The sequence below is a fragment of the Oppia nitens genome, unplaced genomic scaffold (assembly GCF_028296485.1).
Source record: "Oppia nitens isolate AA-2021 unplaced genomic scaffold, nextdenovo-longstitch-racon4-pilon3 scaffold9_pilon_pilon_pilon, whole genome shotgun sequence".
Lineage (NCBI taxonomy): Eukaryota > Metazoa > Arthropoda > Arachnida > Sarcoptiformes > Oppiidae > Oppia > Oppia nitens.
This window is the reverse complement of record NW_026533253.1, coordinates 1,494,454-1,521,896: the sequence shown is the minus strand read 5'-3', so window position 1 is coordinate 1,521,896 and position 27,443 is coordinate 1,494,454. Positions and strand designations below refer to the sequence as shown.

The following is a 27,443-nucleotide window of genomic DNA, read 5'->3' as shown; positions in this document are numbered from 1 at the left end:
ACTAATATATCAAATAAATGTCAACTAAACAGCAGCTATGAGTTTAACTAAAAGTAGTAGTGCTTCACAATTAACAAGTCTAACAAATGAGAGGATAGATCCGGTATCTGAGGGCTGGATATATGCCAATAAAGAGCACTCGTTTGGGTTCAGCGACGCCGAAGTATCGCTAATGGACATGGATTATGATAATGACGACAACGACAATCATAAACGATATGAAATATTATTATTACCCGACATAAAGCCAAGCACTGGTCAAATCACTGCACGACTATCGCCACCACTGATGACACAGTCATTATCGATGAGTACTGTCGTGTTTGATACAGATCTCGGTGTTTGTATGACTAGCGGTGATCACGACATCGATGCCGACGTTTCGCCCACAAGAATAGCATTAAGTAATATACAAGAGTTTGTTGAGACAACTGTTGTCTTAAGAAAAGATAAGAAAAATGAATTAGGAATCAGTATTGTTGGCGGAAATGACACTTATCTGGTGAGTACACCTCTATTGTCAACAATAATCGCATGATTACCATCTCATCCATCATTTTTTATATGCTTTTTTGATAACTAATTTCATACCATATATCATATATATATATATATATATATATATATATATATATATATATAAGTAATTACTATATTCTCTATTATATTGTCTACAGTGTGTGTTTGTGTCACACATAATGTACTCTATGTTATATAATTAAAGTAATGTAAGTGAAAATTGCATTATAAAAGCAAACAACTTTATACCTTATTAAGTGTCATATTTGTTGATGTCTTATAATATATGATAATAAATTAAATATATCATATAGTATAATGTTAGCAATATTTTTTTTATATTAATATATTTAATGTTGTGTGTGTACACTGTATTGTATATGATTGCTTTTTGTATAATTAAGTCATCAGTTTAAACAATTGTTTTCAAAAACTACATATTCTTAACAAATAGAAAATATGCAAAATTAAGTATATTATACATAAAATTATAATATAATATAAAAAACACATAATACTAAATTATTTAGTGACATATAATTTTACAAATAATTAAGATTAAATATTTAAGTAAAACAATGTCTCCTTTTTTATCGATCATATATATGAACACAATTAAAGACAATTTGATACCTAATGGTTGTTTAACGACAATTGTCTTAATTGAACTCTACTTTACTTTTTTTCTACTAAAATCTGTGATCATATATGAAGAAGAAGTTCATTAGGACTTAAGCATCAAAATAATAATTGCAAACAAACACATAATCTTTTATTAAACTACAAATAAAAACTAAATACAATGCAATCGATACAAATAATCTTTAATGTTAACTTCAATATCATTATAAAATTTGAACATATATTGATATAATAGTGGGATCAACCAATAGAGTATATGGAAAAAGGGTAAAAAAGGGAAAAGCATTTAATACACATAACGCTATTCAAATTATTGCATAATAACATTACAATAGAAATTTTATAATTGTTAATACAGTAAAAATAAGTAAAATTGTTATTATAATATTTTTGTGTCTTTAATGTTGTTTTAATTTAAAATTTATATATTTAGTATTTATGAATTTTTTATGTTAAAATAAATAGTTAATTAACAAATTTGTCTTATTTGTATATTATTATTATTTAAATGTTTTTTTGTATACTCTAAATATAAAATAAGTTGGTCACTCTAATTTTCTAGATTCTATTATCCCATAATATATAGGTCTAAGTGGAACCCTTGACTCAGTATACATGTAATAGTTATTAAATACAAAAATGCATTAAAAACATTATGAAAACAATTAGAGAGTTTGTAATGCCGTTCATAACTATCACTTAATTGCCTCTCATATCCTGAATGAAAATCAATTTAAAAATAATTTATATTTTTTTGCTATAAAAGTGTTAGAAAATATTTTATCTTTTTTAAAAAATATTTGATGAATAAATTAAATAATGTACAAAATTTATGTAATATAGAGATTGAAGTAGTTTTTTAAAATTGAAATTTATAAATTTACCATAATCCTTAATAATTATTATTTACACACACAATATTGATTTTAAAAATTTAAACTAAACAATTCATATATCATATTTGAAATTTCTGTAAAAATAATTATGATACAAAAATAGTTATCTGAAAATAATTAGTAAATTGAGACATTTTTTGATTATTTTTTATTTTTCAATAAATTGTCATTAATCTTATGCTTTTATTGGATATATTAATACTATTTATAGATTTAATTTGTTTTTAATATATTATTTGACATTTAGCTTATAGTTTAGTTGGGATATATTTTTATTTTATTGATAATTAAAATATAATATTAGCAAACTTATAAATATTGATGAAAATATTTTGTTAGTAAACAAATTTAGATATTACAAAACTTATTTAAATTATAAATAAAAGTATATATTTATTTTACCAGTATATTATTTTGTTGATTACTTATTTAGTAAACAAAATATTTACAAAGATTACAGTATTAAATATATTTAATAATTTACAACAACAACAAATTATATTAATCTTTTATATCAATATAAATATAAATGAATTACTGATTTAAAAAATAATAAAAAATATTTATCAAATTAATCCAAAAGTATATTATAAACTGAATAAACTTAAACTGTACTTATATAGAGAAAATCTTAAAATAAATATTATAATTTAATCTCATATTTTTTCTCTTATATTTAATAAATAAAATATTATTTTATAAATTGAAAATAATATTTATTATTAATTTATACAGTATAAAAGTAGCTATTTAATAATTTTTAATAAAAATTATAGGACATATAAAAAATAAATTTTAAATTTATAATAATCTTTTTATATTTTAATTTTTATTAATAAAATTTAAAAATAATTTTTATAAAATGTAAATATTTCCTTATAATTCAAATATTTAAAATATTAATATAATGAAAATATAATGAAAATATTGTATAATAATTTTTATTTTAAATTATATTTCTAAGTAAATAATAATTATTATTAATTATTTTTTTAATTTTTTAAAATAAGTTATTTCAATATTTACATATACATCAAATATTTATTGATTTGTTCAAAAATTATAAATACTATGAATGATATTAAATATATGTTCTTTGCTTTTTATTTTTAATACTAGCTATTTGTTTAATATACAGTAATATAGCATTATCTACAATACAGTGAGAAAATGCCTATTAATATGATTGTTACAAAAATGTTTTAAAATAATTTTAATCTAAAATAAATTAAGCCTATTTTAATCTGAATTTATAAATCATGTATCACTTTTTATTAGTACTTATTACTAAATAATAAAATTTATTTATTTATTAATTATTACAATGCTGTAGATATTAATATATTGCATAATCTATTTGTTAATAGAGGCTATATAAGTTTAAATAAAAATATTAAAATAAAAAATATTTAGATAAAAAATGTTTAAAGATTTTAGTATAATTTTATTTATTTGAATAAATTAGCTATTTTTGGTAAAAATTTATCTTTAAATTTAATAAAATATAGTTAACAAAATATAGATTTGATTTACTGTATCATTAACATCAAAATGTACTTTATTTATTTGTAGTTTTTCAATCTTAGTGACTATAACTTATAAATTATATTATAATATTTGTTTCTTAAATGATTTTTTATATATTATTATTTATATTTCATTATATTAATTTTAATTTTATATATTTATGTAAATATAATATCATAAATATTATTTTGTATAGAATTATATTTTTTTAAAAAACATTGTGTTTGGAATTAGAAACTAATAAATAATTTTAATAATATGTCTAAAAATGCAATTTCCGTTTAGGTTTTGCATTTAAAGTCTATATAATAATTATTTTATTGCGAAATTTTTATCTAAAATTTAAATAATAGTATTAAAATAGTAGGATTTTTAAATACATTTTATTAACAGTATTTTAAATAAATATAAAATTATACATGTATATACAGTACATTACAGTATATTTAATAATTTAGATGAAATAGTAATTTAAAATTTAAATAAACATTAGGAATCGTGGCATCAGATTATGTTTGTTGACTATAAGGGTTACACTTAAAAGTAATTATTAAAATTAAATGTCTTATTTAATATACAGTAGAAACAGTTTAGTTTAATAATAAATTAATTTTATTATTTAACTTAAATTTAGTGAATATATTATATAGTTGTTGTATAAAATAACGTATAGAATAATAATAATAATAATAATAATAATAGTTATAATACGGTATAAACAGATGAATCTCATTATACAAGATATATACTATAATAAGTGCAGAGACACACACATAACAAAAACATTTTTGTTGTCAATAAGTGAAATGCTTTTTATTTTATTGACAGAAATATAATATAGGATGAAAACATTTTATCTAATATTTTTGTTATAAATGTATATACTGTACAATATATATTTATTTGTATATTTAATATAATAAAACGTTTTCAAGACACAGTGAGAAAAGTGCAGCGGAAGCGCCACTGTAGAATGAGTTTTCAAAGCTAATGGACCAATGAGAGACGAGATTTTATGCGCAAAATTTGAAGCATGTTGGCGTAAAATTGTGAAAATTCAGTCGACCAATGAAAGTCGAGCTTTCAGGCGCTAACTTATAAAGTTGTTTGTGCATAGCGTTGAAAAGTAAAAATTATTCTCAAAAATAGTAATAAAAGTGTACACCAGATGTTGGGTCGAGTGTTTTTTGATTGATTTGATCGAAAAAGTAAAATCGTTACTCGAAACTATAAGTCATGTGATGTATTTGTTGTTGGAAATCGTTGAAAAGTAATAATTTTTCTCAGATATAGGGAAAATATTGTCCACCAGATGTTGGGTCGAGTGTTTTTTTATTCATTAGTTCGAAAAAGTAAAATTATTACTCAAAATTATAAGTCATGTGATGTCATGTGATGTTTTGTAATTTTGAAAAATGTTGAAAAGTAATAATATTTCTTAAAAATAGTAATAAAATTGTCCTCCAGATGTTGAGTCATGAGTTTTTTGATTCATTAGTTCGAAAAAGTAATATATTTACTCAAAATTATTAGGTCATATTTTATTTTGATAGCTTATTGAAAATTATTCTAAAGTAATTAAATTACTTTTAAATTATTAGTCATATTTTATTTGATATTTAATTTGTAATTATTATGAAAAGTGTGCTTATAATTATTAATTTGAAGTAAATTTTACATTTTTTATTTCAAAAAAAAATTTTAATTCTATAATTTTATTCGAAAATTTTAATTTTAACAACAAAATTTAATGTATTATATAGAAGTTTATTAAACTAAATTAATAAAAAAAATTAACTGTATTTGACTTTTATGAATAAAAATATTTTTTTAAAAAAATATGACTTACTCTATAATTAAAACGATTATTATTTTAGAAAGAGATGAAACTGTAATAAATCTAATTAATATGTATTCTAACATAAAATAAAGATATAAAGAAATATTTTTTCTTTGATAGTTTTTGATACAGTTTCAGCTATTTTATGAAAAAAATAAACTAAAATTATAGTCCAATTAGTTATTGGAATGCTTGCCGTTACGATACATCAACGAAATTGTCGGGTATGTAGTTCCGTATTGAATATCGAAAACGCATACTTTAATCATTGATATTGTCTGCCAAACTATCCGACGGATTTTCTTCTCTTTTATTACTGTTGGAATCAAATAATTCATAATATCCAGTTTTGTAGATCGACTTAATTTCAACTCAAGTAGACGTAGCGATGGCAAATCTAGTGAAATACCGCTAAAGAAATCATCAATTAACTGAGTTGTTCCAGACATTCGAATTGCAAGTTTTCGAAGTAATTTCAAATTACTGAGTTGTTCCGAATAGATATTCAGTTGACGGATTACATCAAATCCCAAATGAAGTGATTTCAAACACTTCATACTAGTATTGATTGCATCCAAAACAGTATCAACAGTAGATGTTGATCTGGTTACTATTGTGACATTAAATGCTTTCAATTTAGTTAATTGGTGGCCAATTGTTTGCAAATCAAATCCCAATTCAATGTTATCAGTAGTTTCATTGTATAAAATCAACGTCAATGATTTTAGTTCCGCAAAATTCGATGTATGTCTTAGTATTAGTGATTTCGTCTCTTGATTACATGGTTGGACACATGTTGGGAGTAGCGATAGTTGAGTTAACTGTGTCTTATATGTCTTGACAAACGAATAGTAATCATGAATCGAAAATGAAAATCCACGGCTCAAATCGATTGATTTGAGTCCTTTAAACACCATAATAGTGTTTAGTAAGCCATCGCTATCCAGTTGATTGTCAATTAGTAAACCATACAACGAAACGCTAATTCTCGGACCAAAGTCGACAGATAACCGATGAAGATTAGGCATTTGATTTGCCACCTTCCTAAGACAATTATCCCTGAAGTCAGTCTTCTTATTGGCACTAACGGGCCAGTCTTCGGGCCAATTGAGAAATATTAATACTTTTAGAGAATTAGCAAAATATGCGATAATCGAAGACAGTTGTTCAGATGTTATCAATGAAAACGAGCCAATAATTAGTTCTTCGATTCTATTTTGATGACAATTGGTTCTTATGGCCTCAAGCATTTCGTTATCGATGGGACGCATAATATTTGTGTATTGAATACTTTTGATACCAATACATTTCTTCAAAATACATTGAAGAATCTTGGCGTTGACTTTAACGTTTATGTGATCCAAAGGATACAAACATTTTCGGTAACTGAAAATGAGATTGTGTTGTGCAATGAAAATAACACGTTTCCATTGTTTTGATACAGATTCGTATTTAAATTTATCCATAATTTGCATCGGCGATAGTAGTAGTCCGGCCATATCGTCGCCGAAACGATCAAATGAATTGCGAGCCATCATAAATGGTTGTCTGATATGAATCACATGAATAGTTATATAAATATATATGTTAGTAATTATTTTATTTTTTTATAATTCAAAATAACAAAACTTACCTTTTAGTTTAATTATTATTATTATTATTTAATAAAGAAATGAAAAGTATTAATAAACTAAACTAAAAAATAATTTTTATTGCTTAATAATATTTTGAATAGTTATTAAAATATTATTAAAAAAAATAAAGTAAAGTAATATTTTTTTACTGTTATTTTGTATTCATTTGAATTTCTTTATATAATATATTAGACTTGAATAGCATAATAGAGTAAAGTTTAACTAAACTAACATAAAATACCGCTATAATAGGCTAATGTTGCGTACAGTATAACTTAATAAAATTTTTTGACTAAAGTTCACTAAAAATATTTTACTGTTATATATAACAGTATTATACAGTATATATATATACTGGTATTACTGTTATATATTATAAGCTTTACTATAGGTTTGAAACAGTATTATTACTGTTATTTAATACTATTTTCTTTGTTGCGCTTCAATGAAAACATTAATACTTAATTATTTTTGAAATATATTTAACAAATGTAATATTTAAGTCAATTTTTTACTATTTGTATCCAAAGTTTTGTGATAAAAGTTATGTCTAAGTCTACTGCAAACGTTTCATTAACATCATCTACAGCAGATATCAATAATGAAACGACAAATTCATCTGCAATACCGACAAAAGACGCTACTGTGGCTTTGAAACCAAACAACGGTTTTACTAAACAAGTAGTAGATATTAGTAGTTCAAGTGATGCTATGGTTCACTTTATTGAAGAAAAATATAAAGTACTGTCTATTGATGAAGACAATGACTTAAATAAGTCTTCTTCAGAAACGAGTATTGAAACTCATTTAGTAAGACGAGGAAGAAAAATGGTTTGTTTTTATAACAACCATATGATGGTCAGAGAACCACTCGAACTAAAGGAAAATGTATCGACAAAATGTCATTTGAGTACTTCGACTGGTCAACAAAAGAGTAATTTAGTCAATACCAGTAGAACAACTGAGTCCACTAACGCTAATGTTAGAGCCGAAAATGTTATGTCATCTAAACAAAAATTAGTAAACAATGAGTTGATTATTGAGGAAGATTTGATAAGTAATAAACGACCTATAGATGAAGTGGAAGTCATCGATCAAAAACTGCAAAAAATGAAAAAACTTCACAGCAATCCAACGCAAGATTATGTACCAACGACTAGTGGCCCAATCGAAGACAAAGTCAAGTCAACTGATAAACAATTGTCTAAACATGACAGTACCGAACATAACATTAAAAACTCAAACACAAGTGCTAACACTGATCACAAAATTGATGAAAATATCGGTAATAATTTTCTTACTTACAACTTAATTACTATATATAAACTAAAATATTTTCAATTATTTAACTTAGAAAAAGTTATCAGCAAATTGGATGACTCACTAAATCAAGTGTCGAATCGTAATGACAATCTGTCTGGAAGTAGTATTGCTTCTCTTAAAATTAGTCAAAATCCTAGCGATAATATTGTTAGCGAGACATTTGCGACCAATGAAATTAATGTGATAAACAAAGTACTCAAACAAATTGGAGACTTTATGTCTGGATATAATCAAAAGTGTAATCCGCAATTATCTAATCAATTCGATGAAGTCAGTGAAAACGCTAAAGTATCGGAAAAGTTTTTAAATGATTACACAGAAACTGTGAGCTCAACATCAGACTTTCAATCGGCTATGAAGTCTGGTTTGCAGTCATTTGATGTGATAATTAGTACTAAATTAGCGAATAGTGCAAAGAATCGAAAAAATTCTTCTGCTTATGAAACGGAAAAATTGAAAACCATTATTCTTTCAAATAGTTTTTATAAAACATTAGTAAAGCTTTTGGTATCCATTCGAATCAGACATGTCAAAGATATTAACATAGTCTCAATAAATGAGACTTACTCTAAAATGAAAACCGCCAGAGTAAATGAATTGAAAAATATTAGGGAAAATATACCGAAAATGTTGAATAAATATTCGAATAATAAGGAGATAATTGAAAGTAAAAATATTTCTTTCGTTGGTTCGCGGATCTTTCAAAAGTCTGGTCGGACAGTTATTAAGTTTTACTGCGATCACCATCCATTGTTGTATTTTGAACAAAATCTAAGTCATTATCAAACACCTCAGGAACAACTGTCAAACAAAATCGTTTCGTTGATTGAGTCGGAATGGGAGTCGACGCCTCTAGTGTTGTTGAGATACTGTATGATCCAAAAGAACTCAAACACTGATTGCTTTATGGTTCCACAGATTAACGGATGGCCAATAATTAACAATCTGCTGGACATTGTTAGACCGTATTTGCAAAACTTTGGCAAAAAAAAATCTCATCAAAGAGTACAAAAAAACCAAAAACTAATATTAAACGATAATTCAGCTTTAACTGTCGATGACTTAATTAAATGGATAGATCAGAAAAATGTTTACCAAAGCATTCTACTACTAGTTTGGTATGGCGACAATCATTTTATTGATACAAAATGTGTTTTTGTTGGAGCACTTTTGAACTGTCACATAACACCTCTTCAACACACAATTGATACTCTGTCGTCCATCAAATGTTCAACATCTGAACAATTGATATTTCGAATCGGTAACAGTTATTTGGATGCTGTCCAAAGCGCCGGACACATAAAGATAGCCAAAATATTGATCGAAAAAACTGTTTCAAAAAAGCCAAAAACCGAAACAATAGTTACTAACACGGATTCTATATCTGTTGATGGCAAAACAAATACTTTTGAACAAATTGTACCGTCCGATAAGTACCGTATTAATTTCGAGAAAACTTTTTTCTCTGCGACCGGTGGCTTCATTGTCGATAGTTATGTTAAAAAGGAAAGATTAACCAATATTAACGAATTTAGATTTGCTTTACTTGATTTGGAGGAAAAATCAGACTTTGATCGGAAAACTGTAATCAAGTCGATGGATAAAAGTAAAAATGAACTAATAGAACGATTATTACTTCCGTGTTTTACGACACTTTCTTCGGCATTCTATGGAATTATTCGTCTGCTGGAAAATGATACGCCGATAACTGATAAAGTATTGTTTGATAAAAAGTTTACATTAAACCAATATTATTTGCAAATCGAAGATTTAATGTCAAAAATAAGTGTTGACACAGACACGGAAAATTCATCGAAAATGTATTTTACCGAAATAATACAGTCATTGGTTTCAGTAGTTTTTTCGCTTAAAGTTTTTAAGCGCTATAATGATGACAACAGTGTTCCGGCCGCACTGTATCATATTGTCGAAGTTATTGCCAAGAGAATTGAATTTGATCGAAGAATCGCAAATCATACTAAAACAATATTTTTTAAGCAATTATGCCAAGAGAAAGGCCTAAATGGATTGAAGGAATGCGATTTCTGGGAAGTCGTATCTAAATTAATTAGATATTTCAAAGCGAATAACCATAAAAATCCTGATTTTTTTAAAAATTTTGAAAAATTTTTTGATAACGGTCGAAAGCTTTATAAGTTTGTCCGCAGCGATTGGTTCGACTCAATTATTGAAGTAATCTTCAAATCCATCTGTAAATCCAAGTATGAACTGTTTGTTAGGCTTATGCCCGAACATAAGTTTGGCGGACAATCTGAAGGAATCACTTACAAAGAGTCATTCCAACAACGTAGTAAGTAATTTATTTACTTTGCAAAACTAATACATATGAATTTTTTAAATTTTTAATCATTTAATAATTAACTATAATCCATAAATTATTTAGAAGAAGTCGAAGAAATCGTTAACAAGTACTCAGACAGTGGATTTAGGTTTCGGATGTTTCCAAATGTTGAAAACGTGTCTGATGATGATTACCGAAACTCTATGAATTTGGATAAAGGATTTTTACAAAACTATTTTTTTCAAAGTCTTATCATATTATCACCGGAATTGACTGTTAAGCAAACAGACAAAATTTGATACTAATTGTTTAAAATTCTATTATTTAAATGACTAATATTATTTTGGATACTCATTAATAGATTAGATTATTTTTTGATTTGACATCAATTTTAATAATAGAAAATATTTTTAAAAAAAATTGTATTTGAATTAAAATTCATTATTAAGAAATAAAATATTAAAAAAATAATTTTTTTTTTGAAATTTTTTTCTCAAGTTATAGAATATAATATTTATATAATATAAACTCCATTTTGATTAAAGTAAATAATTTTTTTTTTTAAATTTATTTATTGTAAGCTTTAATATTACTTTTTAAACAAACAAAGATTATTATTATAGTAATTTAATATTACTTTCTTTGTTATGATTCAATATTACATATATGTTAACATTAATAGTTGAATTTTTTAGTAATAAAAGTATTGAAATATTTTCAACAAATGTAATTATCATTATTATTGAACGCAATTAAAAGTAAAAATAAATTATTTATATCTTAATTTTTTTTTAAATTAATTAATTTTTTTTTATTTAATTTTTTTAATTAAATTAAACAAAAGATTATGGTAAAAAACAAAGAAAACAGACCTTATTTAAGAACGGGCTGTTCTTGTGGTGCTCCTCATCATTGCCGCAACATATTAGCACCGGTTAGCTGTGGATGGTTTGGGAAGAAGTGTGCTTTAATTTTCCACTATAACCGCTGTACAACATGCAGAAACTCGTATAATATTCATAATTATCGATATTAATATTTTAATTTATTAAAAATTATAACAGTTATTTCAAAAATTCTATTAAATATATATTTATATTTATTTAATAACTTTATAGTTGAATATAAACTATTAATTTTGTATCAATATTTAAATAATAATTAATTATATTTGTAATCAAAAAAACTAATTAAATAAATTAATTATTTAATTATTAATTGGTTAATAAATAATTATTTTTTTTGAAAGAATTTATAATACTTTTTTTTATTAGACGTAATTTATTTACAATTAAAGTAGATGTTTGTTGTGTTTATTTTCAAACATTGAGTCACCGAATTTTACATCTAATAAATTATCATCAGATTGTATAGAATCGGTTTAAAATTTAATTACTGCGGTCAAAGGTTTGTAATATAATATAATCAGATTATTTTAATGTTATAAAATTACTTATAATTATAACTATAAAAGTATGGCTGTTGTCGATCAAAGCAAAGAAATGGCAAACACTTTGCTTAACGTTTACCAACGATTCAGACAATTTGAAGATTGTCTTACAACAAACGTTTCAAATTGGGAATCGCTAGTCAATGGGTTAGTTAGAGACATGAAAACTACAACTATTGGTAAAAACTCATGTCTCGATGAGTTTGTTGTTGGATTTGATGGCAATATTGCTAAAGAACTTCAAAATCATCAACAACTTAATGATAAAGTGGTCAGAAAGAAACTATTAGGCTATGAAAACATTAAGCCAACACTGCTAAGACTTTGTATGGTTACTCGTCCGTGTTTTACTGTTGGTAAAATGCTTATCGACTGTATGTCGGAAAAAACAGATAAAAGTCGACAAACAATTGAACACCGATTGAGTTGTCTTAAGAAGACGTATGTTAGTCTCATTGATAAAGACAAGTCTTTGCCATTTGCCGAAGGAAGTTTCTATTTGGAAGAGTTTTCATTAAATACGACTAAAATGCAATCGGATTTTTATGAAGATTTTTTAGAATCACTAAATGAATGTCAACATTTTTATGAAATCAATCGAATAAGGCTTATGCATTCACTCGAAGACTATTACACTATTAAATTAAGAAACAAATTAGTCAGCAATATGTCGACTGTATTGTTGACTAAATCGTTTGAGAAAACAATTTCTTATGGACTTGTTTCTGGTTTGTTGGCTAATAATGATTTTAATGTCGGCAATGATTTCGAATCATTTATTCAAATGACTTCGAACAGTCTGTATGGATACAATAACAATCCAGAAGAAAATGTACATTATCAACTCATAACTGTTGATATACTCAACACATCAACCGAATGTATAAATGTTAATTTTTTATACAAAAGTAATAAAATTACTTCAGACAAAGCCGAAATTATTTACCGAGTCTCTGGTGTTTTTGTCAATCCGCTAAAAGAAGCTTATCTTACTGGTCATTTGCAGACGGCTAATATCTTGACAATAAATATGTCTCATCTGATAACGACAACATTTAATACTTCATCTGTTCTCGAAGACAAATGCGAACAAAGCTTTTTCAATAAGATTTCTGCATTACATTATTATCTACCCGTCGAGTATACTAATAACATTGTAATCAATTATGGCAAATCTAAATCAGATAATGAAAGAATTGAAAATTTATGGCAAATGATGACAAGCTCGTCACTTCACTTTTTACTGAATAGTGAACACGATATTGAAGATTCGTCGACAGTGGCTAAATTGAACATTGACACCCTTTACTATTGGATGTTGGCTACAGTAGAAATTTTCTCACTGTGTAGTGAATTAAGTGACGTATCCACCGAATCGATTGTCCGAGAAAGTTATCTTTTTGAACAATTCAATCGAATTATGGATGTCATGGAAATTGGTTGTCAGCTATTAGATAATAATTCCGTTTTTTTGGCCGAACTCAAATTCATAACAAATTTATTGGCAACTTTTATCAATCGATGGTCTATGTCTGTCGAAGATTACCGATCCGAACAACGATTGATTCGCCTACTAAGAGCTTTTATGTGTTATCGACAGTTTGCCAAAACTATTAACATACCGAACACCATTTATTTTAGTAACGACGAAAGATCTAATTATTTCAAACTAATGCATAAATTGAATCAGTCAATCAAAAGCCGATTTAGAAAATTCAGTAGTAATAATAATACTATCATCAAAGACGAGCCTAACAATTATCTATTGAAGCAAATTAACAACACCTGTTGGATGCATATGAAACAGTTTACCGAAGCGTGGGATTGTCAGTTGAAGGAACAAAATTTGAAAACACAAACTTGGTGGCCGACAATTTCACAGATAATTCAATTATCGTGGTCAGCATTTGAGACGAAAAATGTTTGTTATTTTTCAACAAAAATTTTTGCAAACACCAACCTTAATTTCGATGACGAAACATTTCTTAAATCAAATTAAAAGTCTGTAATTTTATTTTATTAAAATTAAAAAATAAATAGAAAAAAGTAATAAAAATACTTTTTAGATAAGTTTTCTGATCTATTACTTCTAGATTATATTGAATTAATACCAATTCTTTAGATTAAAATATTTTTAATCATCTGTTGTCTTAATGGCTCATTTTGGCTATGTACAGTTCGTTAGAGTCAGTTTTGCTTTCGTATTCGTATGTTTGGCAAAAATAAATAATATCGTCAACATTGAGCAAAATTAATTTGCTCTCGTCATTCAGTGAAGTATTCAATAAGTAGTCGTCACTGTCCATCTGAACTGATGGATGTTGATATAGCCGAGGTGTTATGGCGTAGGCGTGCAAGTTTGTTTCATATCTTAATTTTGTATATGAGATTGCAATCAAATAATAGGTTTTTGTTTTTTCATCGACAACTATACGTTTCAATTTGGCATACATGTCAACATCGCCGACTTTATGTATATAAAAGTTATTACATTTTAAGTGAACATGTTTTAGACAAATTTCATTCAACTGGGAAAATCGTTGATGATGTTGGTTAGTGCTGTCTTTAATTTCTTTGATAATTTCATTTCCAAGTAACTCTTTTTCTTGATCAGTAAGCGTATGTAGTTTCAGGTCTTTCATTAAGCATCGATTTGCATTCAGTTTAAAATTTTCGTCACATTCATATCGATTTTGATCAGACAAGATACCTGCAGCCATCAGTTGGCAACTGTTTACCAATGTCAGGCAAAGTTGTTTATAGTTGGTTTTTTTAGCCTTATTAGTAAAGTATTGGTGTTTTCTTTCAAATCGATGAGTTGTATAATAGATTAGTGGTCCATATTCTTCAATTGCGTGTACATAATGAGTTAAATAGTGAAATTTGGGTGTAATTGTCTGGTCAGGAAAATACTTCTGATATGATTTAAGAAATTTATTGATACATGTGTTTAGATCGTTTAGAGTCTGGCGACTGATTCGGTATGAAAATATTATTTCTATGCACCGTCTGAGTGGATTGTAAACGTTTTTATATGCAGCTAAGTCAAATATAGATTTATCTAACAATTCAATAATAAACGGCAGCCGATAGAAGAATTCCAATTTCTAATATATAAAAACAAGTATTAATATTTCTTTATTGTAAATAATAAAATCGTTTATTAAAATAATTATGAAATTAGATTTACCTGTACAGCGATACCATCGACTTTCGGTTTTTTATCTGTCAAACTTTTCATACGGCCTTCGTGAAAGTAAACATCTTTTTCGATAATTTTTCTAAATTTTTTGCATTGAGTCGTTGTTGTTATAATAACATTTGTTAACAAGTTATTCAATACTTTATCCAACACACCTTCTTCTATGTCGTGCATCAGATCTGGCGGACACAAACGAAACACATTGATTTCGTGCAATAACTTAGCAAAATAATGATTGTCTTTAATTCCTTTGTTTGTGTTCACTGATTTTTCTGAATCGAAATTTTCATAATCAATTGGCGATCTTAGTTCACTGTCATCATGTTTTTTAAATGGTTTCTCAGCCAATGTAATATCAGTAGCATAACAGGTTCGGCATATATGACCTTTTGAAAAGCATTCTTGCATTCCAAGCAACTGATGAACTGCTTTGTTGTCAGCAATAATGTGTGTAAGCTGTCCTTTTAGTTGCACCTTAGTCAACTCATTATCCGGCAAAACAATTTCAACTCCTGTCTCATATAGTTCATTTAGCTCCTGACAGATGTAGCGACTGAATAATTCTCGTAGATCTTCTTTATCGAAATCATATCTACTAACTTATCAAATTAATTGATTCTCTAGTTGCCTGACAATTATAGCCCAGGTTGTCGATAGTAAAATAAACAGCTGTCAAACTTTGTGTTCGAGTACCACGTCGGGCTGGATTAACAATAAAATCATCGGCGTACAATTGAAGTCTCAGATATGGCTGTTCAGACTTATTTTCATTGTCTAAGATGTTCTCATTGAAAACTTTTCCGTCCCGATAGGATGTCAACCATTTTTCATCGGGTTGTTTAACTAGTAATATTAAATAAAATCAAATTATTATAGTAATAATTTGTATTGTAAAAAGTAATAAAATTACTTACTTTTATCTGCCATCAATTGTTTGTAAGCACCAGCAATACTTAATCTGCGTTTCAATGTTTCCAGAATGGGAACATAATAAAACTGTTTTTTATCATTGCTACTGATAGCTCGAACAATTTTTGATGATCGTTGCTGCTGACATTCACTTGTTGATGCTAATGTCGATTGATTGTCTTGACTGAGTTTAGATTTTTGCTTCTTTGTTCCTTTGCTGCCTTTGCTACTACAGCTACTAACTTGACTGTCCGTATCATCTATAGTTGCTGCTGCTGTGGTTGACCAGTCTTTCTCGTAGCAAACGTATGGAACAAATGTTGGTAATGCTTTGATTGCTTGTTGTTGAAGATATTTGGATTTGATGATGCAATAGAAATAGTTATATAAATCTTTATCATAATATTGAAATACTGGTTTGAATACATTGAGAAATTCGAGTCCCATTTCTATTGTTTTTCTTTCAGGTATTTGATGTTTCATTTTATTCATTAAAAGAAGTAAATTTTCTTTCATATTAAGTTTATCAATGGATTCATTTGATCTATTATCTTGTGAGTGGTTTTTCTGAAAATATATGTGGTCATTGCTATCAGATACTGAATTAGGATTTATATGATCATTATTATTATCAATAGCTATACTGTTTAGTTGACTATAATCATCATTGTCATAATCACTAGAACTTGACAATACAATTAACTCAGTATCGACATTATCTTTCGAAGGCTTTGGTTCCAATTGATTGATTTTTGAAGTTGAAGCTATTTCTATTTGCGTCGAATAATCAATATTTTCAATTTCATTAACAACAGATTCCCATTCCATTGATGTCAGCGGTTCATATATATCATTAATTGATTGCATTTCATAATTATTACTATCGGCAATATCACTTTCATCGATGGGAACAGGTGTACATGTTGTTGTTAGTTTCGTTTTTGTCGTAGTACTAACATCAGTGACTTGAGAAACATTAGTACTTTTATTATAATTTCTAAATGAATTTTTGTTTTTTGAAACATGTAATCTTAAATGGTTTCCACAGCGGTTATCAAATTCACGATATAAGCATTTCTTTTTAGCTTCCAGAGATTCCAGTGTTTCAGTGTCTAAAACAATGATCATTGGTGAAATCTCTTTGCGACAATCAGTATGACAACAGACAAATTTTCCTTTATTAAGTCCTTTCGAATAATGTTCAATATAAACATGTTTTCGGTAACTTATCATATCAATAGATATGAAATTACATTGATAACACTTAAAATCAATAGACATTTTAAATTATATAATTTAATTTAAATAATATAATAAAACATTATTTTATAATAATTATTAGTTTAGTTTACTAAAAGTGCGTAATTTTTTGCTATGCATTAATATTATCCAATAATAGTTGAGCATCAATAATTGTTAACGCAAAGTTTATATCTACTGCTTATATTATTTGTTTTTAAACATTAGTTTAAAATAGTAAAGTTTAATAGTTTTTTTATTTTTTTTTTGATTTAATGTGCTTTTAATGTATTTCTAATAGTGGTTAAGTGAAGATAATACAATTCAAATATGGATGACAAGTCGTGTCGTAAATCGGGTCGAAGATCTCGAAAACCGATTAAGTTTGGGATCGACGACAACCAAACAGTTACCACTAGTAAACAACTCACTGAAGAGTTGTCGACAACTATTAGTCATTCACCGGAACGTAAGTAATTATGTTTAGTTTTTTAATTTATAAATTTTATTTTTATTATAATTAAATAACTAAATGAATATAATAAATATATGGTACACTAATAATATTATTTCTTAAAAGATATGATTAAGAGAAAACATTCGTCCGTTAGTGGCTATAAAACAAGTGGTTCAAATGCCGAAATACTAATGTCATTTTTGCCATCAACTAAAGATGATTGTGCTCTTGAATCGATAGACAATCTGTCATCACATAGTGATCAACAAATGGCTGATTTAATAATCAAATTAAGACCACAGTTACCGATATTCGATAGTACCGATGATGACGAAGAGAAAGTATTTTACTTACTTTCGTCGTCTGGCTATCAGTGCACATTGACCAATGACTCAGAAAAACAAGTCATATTCAAAGTATTCAATCGTCACTGTCAAGCCTATAATGAGTTAAGTTTAACAAATCTAATACAAATAATATTATATATTAATACTATATTTAATTCAAATTGAAGAGCTATGAAATTGCTATCGAATAGCAAAAATGAGCGTCACTTTACGGAAATACGCGGTATTATGGCTTATATTTTTGCTTTAAGATTTCCATTATTGTTTGGATCAGCAGAGAAAACGTTTGTAAGAGTTTAACAAAAATTGTTTTTTCAATACATAAAATAATTATTTATTATAACAAATAAATCGCTTAAAAAATTTACTTGTATTAAGGGAATGATTTTAACAACTGCACGAAAATGGCTATACAATAGACGTCATAGACTTAAGCAAAATGGTTAAAAATAATATAGTTAACAATTAGTTTTAATGATATAATAATTTTTTGGATGCTAAAATTATTAGGAAAAAAAGATGACAACCAACAACAGCAGAGCGATGATTCAGAGTCTAATGAGACTGACGACAACACAAAAACGTATAAATAATTAGATAAATTTATTTAATAGAAACCAAAAAAAACAATATAAAATTATAAATATATTTATTATTTTTAGCGAAGAAGATGAAGACTGATTTGATGGTCAAAAAAAGACGTGTTTCCATAGACTTGGATTCACAGCTTTTGGATAACGAAACTAACATCGGTAATTAATAAAGAAATTTAAATACTTAAATATTTTTTTTTAATTTTTATAAATTAGATATGCTTCAGACCGAGTTGTCCGAAAGTGACGAATCAGACAAAAGTTTACATAAACTGCAAAGTGGTATGGACAGTGATGATGAATCAGATACCATTTTCGAAGAAGTAGTTGATGAGTCTATAGAGAAAACAAAAATTAAGTAAAATATTTTCTCATAATTTCATACATTTATTGATTGATTAAAATTACTAATAATAGCGACGATAAGACTGAAACTACTGAAAAACAATTGACAAATTCATTGGTATCAGTGATGCCGTCGGCCGCGTTTCCTCCTAATGACGACTCACACACTGGTAATAGAATTTTAAATATTGTAACTCTGATAACAACTAAACTACTTACATCAATCGGCACTAGTTTCATGTGATGATTCAGCGAATGTAATCAATAAAACCGTTACGACAGCCGTAGACTAATAATGAAGAGTCGCCTATTAAAAGTGATAGTTCATCACCATTGATGAAAAATTTATTCAATAAGATTATTGATAAAAATCGAAAAAAACGACTTCGATTAGCTTATTTAGATTCAGAGGATAGCAATAATAGTGATGGCAGTGGTGAAAACAAATTTGTCAATACAGATGAAGAGATGAACTCATTAACGTCTTCGCAACAAGTAAACTTAATTTATAAACTAAATACAATTAATTTTACAACATTTTCGTCTAATTATAACATTGTAAGTCATTAATCATCTCGACAAACTCTGGCTTTGGGACCAAAAACGCAAAAATCAATACAACAGGTATAAAGTAGATTATATTTTTTCTAAATAATTTAAAATTAAATTTATTAAAATATTTTATAATTATTATATAGAAATTTCATTTATTAATATGATGATTGAATCAAATGATCTATCGTTTGAAACCTTAACAAAACTTATAGCAATGCCGTTACCGAATAACAGCAGATCTTTGATAACAACATTGGTAAAATCATAACATCAAAAATAACTAACTAACTAATTAATTTAAAAACAATACCTATTAATTAAAACTTATTTAACTTATCATCTATATTAACAAACAGATAATTGATAAATTCAATTCAACTCATTCTAATGACTGCAATAAATATGGTATTCTGGCGGTAGACGCGATTTGTTATGAGAAAATGAATAAAATTGCTATTTTGTTATTTGAATTGATTTCTGGTGCCAAACAAATGTTTACGGAAAACGAAAAGATTACTAATCTTATTGATATAGGTGTAAATTCGAAATCAAAAGGTATAAAAATTTCATACACTGATGGGTTCAATGATTTAAAAAAATGTTTTTTATTTAATTATTATCAAATTTTTTCTTGTCAATCAATCAGATTTAGTTGTTCCACTGGTTGTTCTATTGATACTCGAAGAGTTGACAATAGCTAATGACTGTCGCCGCATATTTGTCGGTTCCGATGAATCGAATAAACCGGATTTTGTAGTTGAAAACAATGACGGCATATCTACTAAAACTTATTTGCCTCACATACAAATTCATTGTTTTCGTTGCAATAGTTTGAACCCGAAAACTGTTGATCTAAACGATGAGATTTTGATTAAGTGTTCTCATTTTAATCTGATTTATGTCTCATTGTATGGATCAGATTTTAAGATCGCCGAAAGCCACTGCATTATGGGTGCAATAAAACTTGCAATAATTATACATAAACTGTTTAACATCAGCTACGCTCCGTCTGCAAGTCGATTCTGGTTATCAATAGAAATGTATATCATTTCGATCTTTAGAGATTATTCGGTAAATGAAGAAAATGACGTCAAATTTGTTGACAAATTATTCGAAGATATGGTAAATGTCGGCAAAATGAAGTCAACGGATATCGAAAACCCTACTAATAATTTATATATTTTGCCGACTAGCGAAGACCCTGACGCATATATTGAGCCAAATTTGTCCAAAGATGCCGATTACGAGAATCGATCGAATGTGTCGCCAACAATTAGCAATGACGACGCCGACAACTAAGTTGTTTATATTAATAATATATTGTTTTTTTATTGTTTAATTCAATAATTAATTAATGTTTAATTTTTCAGTAATTTTTTTTCTTTTTTTCATATTTCTAATACATTTTTAAAAGTATTTTAATTACTTTTTTGATAAGTAATTTTCTTTCTCTATTTTTATAATATCAAAGTAATTTTGTTTCTTTTTCATTAATCTCATTAGTAAAGTAGTTATGTTACTTTACATTTAATCATTAATTACGTTATTTAATAAATATATTGTTTTAAAACGTTATTTATGTATGTTTCTTAAGTAAATATATTTCTTTAGAGAAGAAGTAACTAAATTACTCCGATGATGAATTCAATGACTGAGTAACWAAATTACTCCGATGATGAATTCAATGACTGAGTAACWAAATTACTCCGATGATGAATTCAATGACTGAGTAACWAAATTACTCCGATGATGAATTCAATGACTGAGTAACTAAATTACTCCGATGATGAATTCGAACTAAAAGTCAAGTTCATTACAATTTTGTTGAATTCGAACTAAAAGTAATAAATTTACTTATGAAATTTTTTCAACAACAACAATTTCAAAGTAATAATAATACTTTTTGGTTGCTATTGGCTACAAATGTAGCGTAAAAAACGCCAAATACAGTGGCGCCCCACTTCCCACTGTGGAGAAATAAATAACTATAAATGAAATGTATGGCAAAATAAAATCTAAAAGCAAAAGTACTGTAGTTTGTTGTTTGTAATAGAAATAAGAAGTGAGAGGAAACACATATATATATATACTATTATATAAAGTTACTGAAAATAATGGAAAAATCGGTTTTCATATCTTTTATTATTCATCTTTCAATGCATTTCTAATCTCTATTATAGGTTTATTCAATATTTATACTCATCTCAGCTTAAATTGACTTTTTCTCAGATTTTGCCAAAAAAAACCTTTACTTTAGTCAATATGTAAGATATACAAAGTATTATACTATAAGACTATTTGAAAATTGAATTAAAGTTGATTACGTTTAATGTTTGAGATATAATGTCTTATTTTGTATATATATTATATATATATATATATATATATATATATATATATATATATACATCTATCATTATAAATTAGTATATTTGTATTTCAAATAACAAAAGTAATATTTTTTATGAAACTGTATTTATTTGCTATATTATACAAAACATTTGAATTAATTTACATAAAACTATATAAATAAGACTTTTGTAGATTGATTTTTTTTGAATTATAAAAACTTATTATTTTAGAATATATTTTAAATAAATGCTAAAAAAGTGCCTAAGTTTCTAAAACATGTAGTTTTATCTAATAATTATACAATACAAAATGCTAATTTGCGAGTATGCTTTATCTAAAACATAATAATAATAATTATTATTATTGAAGTCTATTAATAAATGAGAAAAAAATATTATTAGAAATTAGATTTCAGAAATAAGTGTTTGTGTTATGAAATGAATTTGAAAGCTAATGTAATAATCATATTATTATTAATAATAATAATAAGATTTGACGACAACTTTTTAGGAGTCAATTTGTGTTAAAGAAGTGCATAAAGACAGCGCTGCCTATAGAGATGGAAGACTACGTAAAGGTGATCTCATATTAGCCGTTAACGACCGATCAATGCGCGACATAACCTTCAAAGACGCCGTTCAAGTGCTCAGAGAGGCTCCCAGTCCTCTACGGCTGATTATACTGAGAGAAAACGCACAAAAGTTATTCACAACACATCAATGTAGGTATGCTTTTCATTCAATATCCATTAGAGACATACAATTACTAACTTATTTAATATTAAAAAGGTGTCATTTATTACTAATTCAATATATATATAACAAAAGTACGTTTTTATTAAAAACAAAACAGATGTCTATATATTTGTCAATTAAAGTTTGGATATATATATATTAGGATATAGAGTAAAACATTGTATAGTGAATATCGGTATATTTTTTAGTAGACATTGTTTCAAAATACTGTCTTAACAAATATCATAATAAAAAACATAACATTTAAAATATACAGTACATAAATCACAAATTTAAATCTACAATAAATTAATAATAATAAGCGATAAACGCAAAATTTTAATAGTAGTATAATTTCTAAAAATTGAGATATTTATAAATTAAAATGTTATTATTATTATATTTCAAAATTTTTCAAATAAAGCAAATACAGGTATAATTTAAATAAATATTTATTTCAATATTTTACTCGTTTATCACGAATTTTTGAAGAATCAATTCAAAATGTTTTTAATGCACTTTATTTTTAAAAATAAAATATTATTTTTAAATATTTTAAAAATAACAAATTTAATTTTTAATTTATTTTTGTAAATTATTTATTTAAAATATTCATTTGCATGAAATTTAATTAATTTTCAATATTTTTTCTAGATTTTAGGTTCGTTTTATAGAATATTATTTTATTGCATAAAATATAATTCATATAAAACTTTTTAATTTTATATAATTATTTATTTATTACAAGTCATTGCATTAGCGGTCATCTAATGTTGAATGCATTGTATGTATAAAATATTTGAATTTAATTTTTTTTAATGATTCAGATTTTTATTTGAATTTATAATACTTTCACTTCTTTTACATAATTTAGTCGCAAAATGAAAATATTATTCACAACTATAGCAGTATTGAAATAATTTGCATAAATAAATAAATTTTAAATCAAGTACTGTATCTAAGAGTATATTTTATAAATAAAATTATTTTAGTTTCCAAACTATGAATTTTGAAAATTAAAGCACAAATTTACAGAACTATAGAAAATTAGTGGAAATTTTATTAAATTTTTTAAAAAATAAATATGTTTTTAATAAATAAATTTAAGATATCATAATTAACACTTTATTTAATTGGTATATTGAATTAGTGTAATCAATAGGTACATACATTTATTTATACAATACAATTTTTATACATTTATATTTATATATAAATTTTATTTAGATTATTTATTAAAATTTATAACTTTTTGTTAAATCCAATTATTTTAATATTTTTGCAAAAACATGTTTAATTTGTTTATTAATATTAATTTAAATATATCTTTTAGTATTTATTTTGATAAGTTATAAAACATAAATAAATTACAAGTTAATTATATAGCTAACTTTAATTATTGCTGTATATCTTATATTAATTACTATATCATTTATTTTATTAAATGATAATTTTAGATTAAATAATTTACAGTTATAAATTAAATTATTGATTAATTGATGATTGTTTTAACAAAACATATTTGTAATTTTTGCTTAATTTTTTTCAAATGATTTAAATAAATTAATATCTTAATATTAATATTATAAAATTTTTATGTATGAAAGTGCTACACAACTCATGCTAAATAACATGTATGCAGTCTATTGTGTTAAGTCACAGATGTTAAAAATCAATTGAAAGTTTATATTATATAAAATTAAATGAAAAACAACTTTAAATGAAATATATCAGAGAGAGAGAGAGAGAGAGAGAGAGAGAGAGAGAGAGAGAGAGAGAGAGAGAGAGAGAGAGAGAGAGAGAGAGAGAGAGAGAGAGAGAGAGAGAGATGAGTACTTCAAAATAATGAGTAGATTATTAATTTTGATGGCACTTCTCTATTATTTGAATCATTAAATGATATTATGTGAGTCTATGTCTATTATAATAATTATTTTATTAATCGATCGCTTATTTTCTCTGTGTGTTTATCACTGACTTTTATAAATAACAATAAAAGAAAGATAAATCAAATGAAAAGTATATAATATATATAAATAATACATTATTTATATATTAAATCTAATTTTGCAATACGTTTGAGAATAGCGCACACATAGTCACACAATTTTGTTGTAAATATTTAATGGCATTAAAAGTATAGTAAAATGGAAAATAAATGAAACAAAAATAATGGTTTTTCTCATTTTCACAAATTTTCATTATATATAAGATTTAAAATGTTTGTCACACATCTATAAACAATGTTATTTGGTTTTATTCAACTATTCTCTACTAATTAGCAAAACAGTTGTTTCAACATTTAATTTTATATTTTATTTAGTACTATATAAGACAATTATATGAAAATAATTTAAGTAACATTTTTATCAAACTTGTTATATTAAATTTTTACATTATTTACTACATTTACATTACATTAGAAATATTAAATAAAGAGCATATTTTATTCATTATATCCGTTTAATTATATATTTTTATGTTTATATATTATATGTTTAGGTCCGACCAAATTCATTACAGTTGAACTAAGGAAAGGGAGTATTAAAGATAAATTGGGATTAAGTTTAATGCAAAGGACTAATGGAAGAGGAGTTTTCATTACATATGTTGTAAGTATCGGATAAAAGCAAACCAAAAAAATCGGTTTTGTTATTAAAACAAATACTATATATTTGATGCTAAAAACTAAGTTAACTTTTACTGAGTATTGATTTATTTTTCAAAGTCATCTCTCTCTCTCTCTCTCTCTTTCTTTCTTTCTAAACGCTTAACCATTAAGTCATACACAGGAATGCAAACTATAATATACACTGATTTAAATTATCCTCAGCTCAGAGCTATTTATTTAGAGTATATGTAAGCGATTCAAACAACATTGTCTTTCAAAGGGAAGTCCTTCTCATATATAATAAAATTCTCTCAAATATTTGTTAAAAAATAAAAGCCAAATATTTTATATTATTTGTCATATTTATAATACAAAAAAAATTAAGTAGACAGTGATTGACATTGATTTTATACTGAATTTAATATAATAACATTTAATTAATAAATAACCAATTAAGTATTTGATATAATATTTTCAAAATACAAATTTTTACAATATGTTTTAGTATTGTATGTAAAATTATAATAACTATATTTTTAAAAAGTAATTGAACCTGTAACTATATAAATTAAATTTTTACACTAAATTTTTAATATTTATTGATAAATCTAAATAATGGCAAAATTTTGTTGTATTGTTTGATATTTTAGAAATTTTATTTTTATAGAAATATATATTTTTTGAATACAGTAATAATTAGTAATATATTTTTAAGCAATTTGCTATTTTTAGATTCAAATGCAAATCCAATTGAAAATGTCATAAATATTTACACATCAAAATTAATTTATAAACTTTATTTACTCAGTACTTAACATAATTGAATGTAAATCAAGTATTTTTTAGTAAATAAATCATTTAATAGTATAATGTTTGACTAAAATGAATGTAAATATTAAAATATATTTAATATTTTATTGATAACGACTTCTAGAAAATATATATTTAATAATAATAATAATTTATTGAATTTAATTATCGATTGATAGCAACCAAATAGTATTGCCAGTCAACACCGGGCCATTAGTCAGGGTGACCAGATTCTTGAAATTAACGGACAAAATGTGAGTATATATTAATATTTTGTTTTATCCAATTTTTGTTGTCTCTATATTATAACAGTTTTACTATTGTATTTGAATTTTATGTTGATTTTGTAACTAAATATATAACCATTAAAAATAACATTACTAACAACTAAAGTAATTTTTTATTATTTAACATTAATTAAGTTACAAAACAAATTTTGTTTACAAAATGTTAGGTTAGGGAGAGTAACCAAAAGGACGTCTCACAGATATTGTATTCATTGGACGGAAATTTAGTACTATTGTTAGGTAGAGTGCCGTCACTACACGAGTCCATTAAAGAATGGGCCCGAAGAAGGGCACAGATATTTTTGAGGACCCGGACCAGCACCTGGTCGTCATCAGTGGGCAATTGTAATGAAAAACTTCAGGCACAGAGACCCAGCCTTCCCGTCAATAATAAAGACAAAAGTTATTTCCAAATGAATTCATTATCACCTGATAGTGACATAGGAATGACATTACCGACACTTATTTGCCAAACAATTAATAATAGTATGACTGATATAACTAATGAAACACAACAACAGTTATGGAGTAGAAGTTCATCCCTAAGGAGTCAGAAAAGGCTGAGTATTGTCGCCGAAGACTCCAAACAAAGGGAATCAATGGACAGTAATTCTGATGAAGAACTTGACTCAAAACATACGACAACTTATGATAATAATAATATTGTAACACAAGTTTCAAAACAAAATCCAACCTCAGATTCACCCGATAACCCATTATTGCCTTCAATTAAAGTCACAGAATTTTGAAACAGATTTTAACCACATTTTCATAATTATATTAAAGAGCTTAAAATTAGTTGATTGCCTTCAATAAAAAAACCTAATTAAATAAATAGATATTTTATAAACACAGCACTGTATTAATAT

The 27,443-nt window shown here is 25.7% G+C and overlaps 1 protein-coding gene across 1 annotated transcript; it reads left to right on the top strand.

Moving 5' to 3' along the window:
• Window positions 1-37: 37 nt before the first annotated feature.
• LOC128964711 (multiple PDZ domain protein-like) lies at window positions 38-27,323 on the top strand. Its single transcript, XM_054311347.1, has 5 exons — window positions 38-502; window positions 22,643-22,853; window positions 25,369-25,478; window positions 26,467-26,541; window positions 26,742-27,323. The coding sequence occupies exons 1-5, from the start codon at window positions 38-40 to the stop codon at window positions 27,321-27,323; spliced, it is 1,443 nt and encodes a 480-aa protein (XP_054167322.1).
• The last annotated feature ends 120 nt before the right edge of the window (window positions 27,324-27,443 follow it).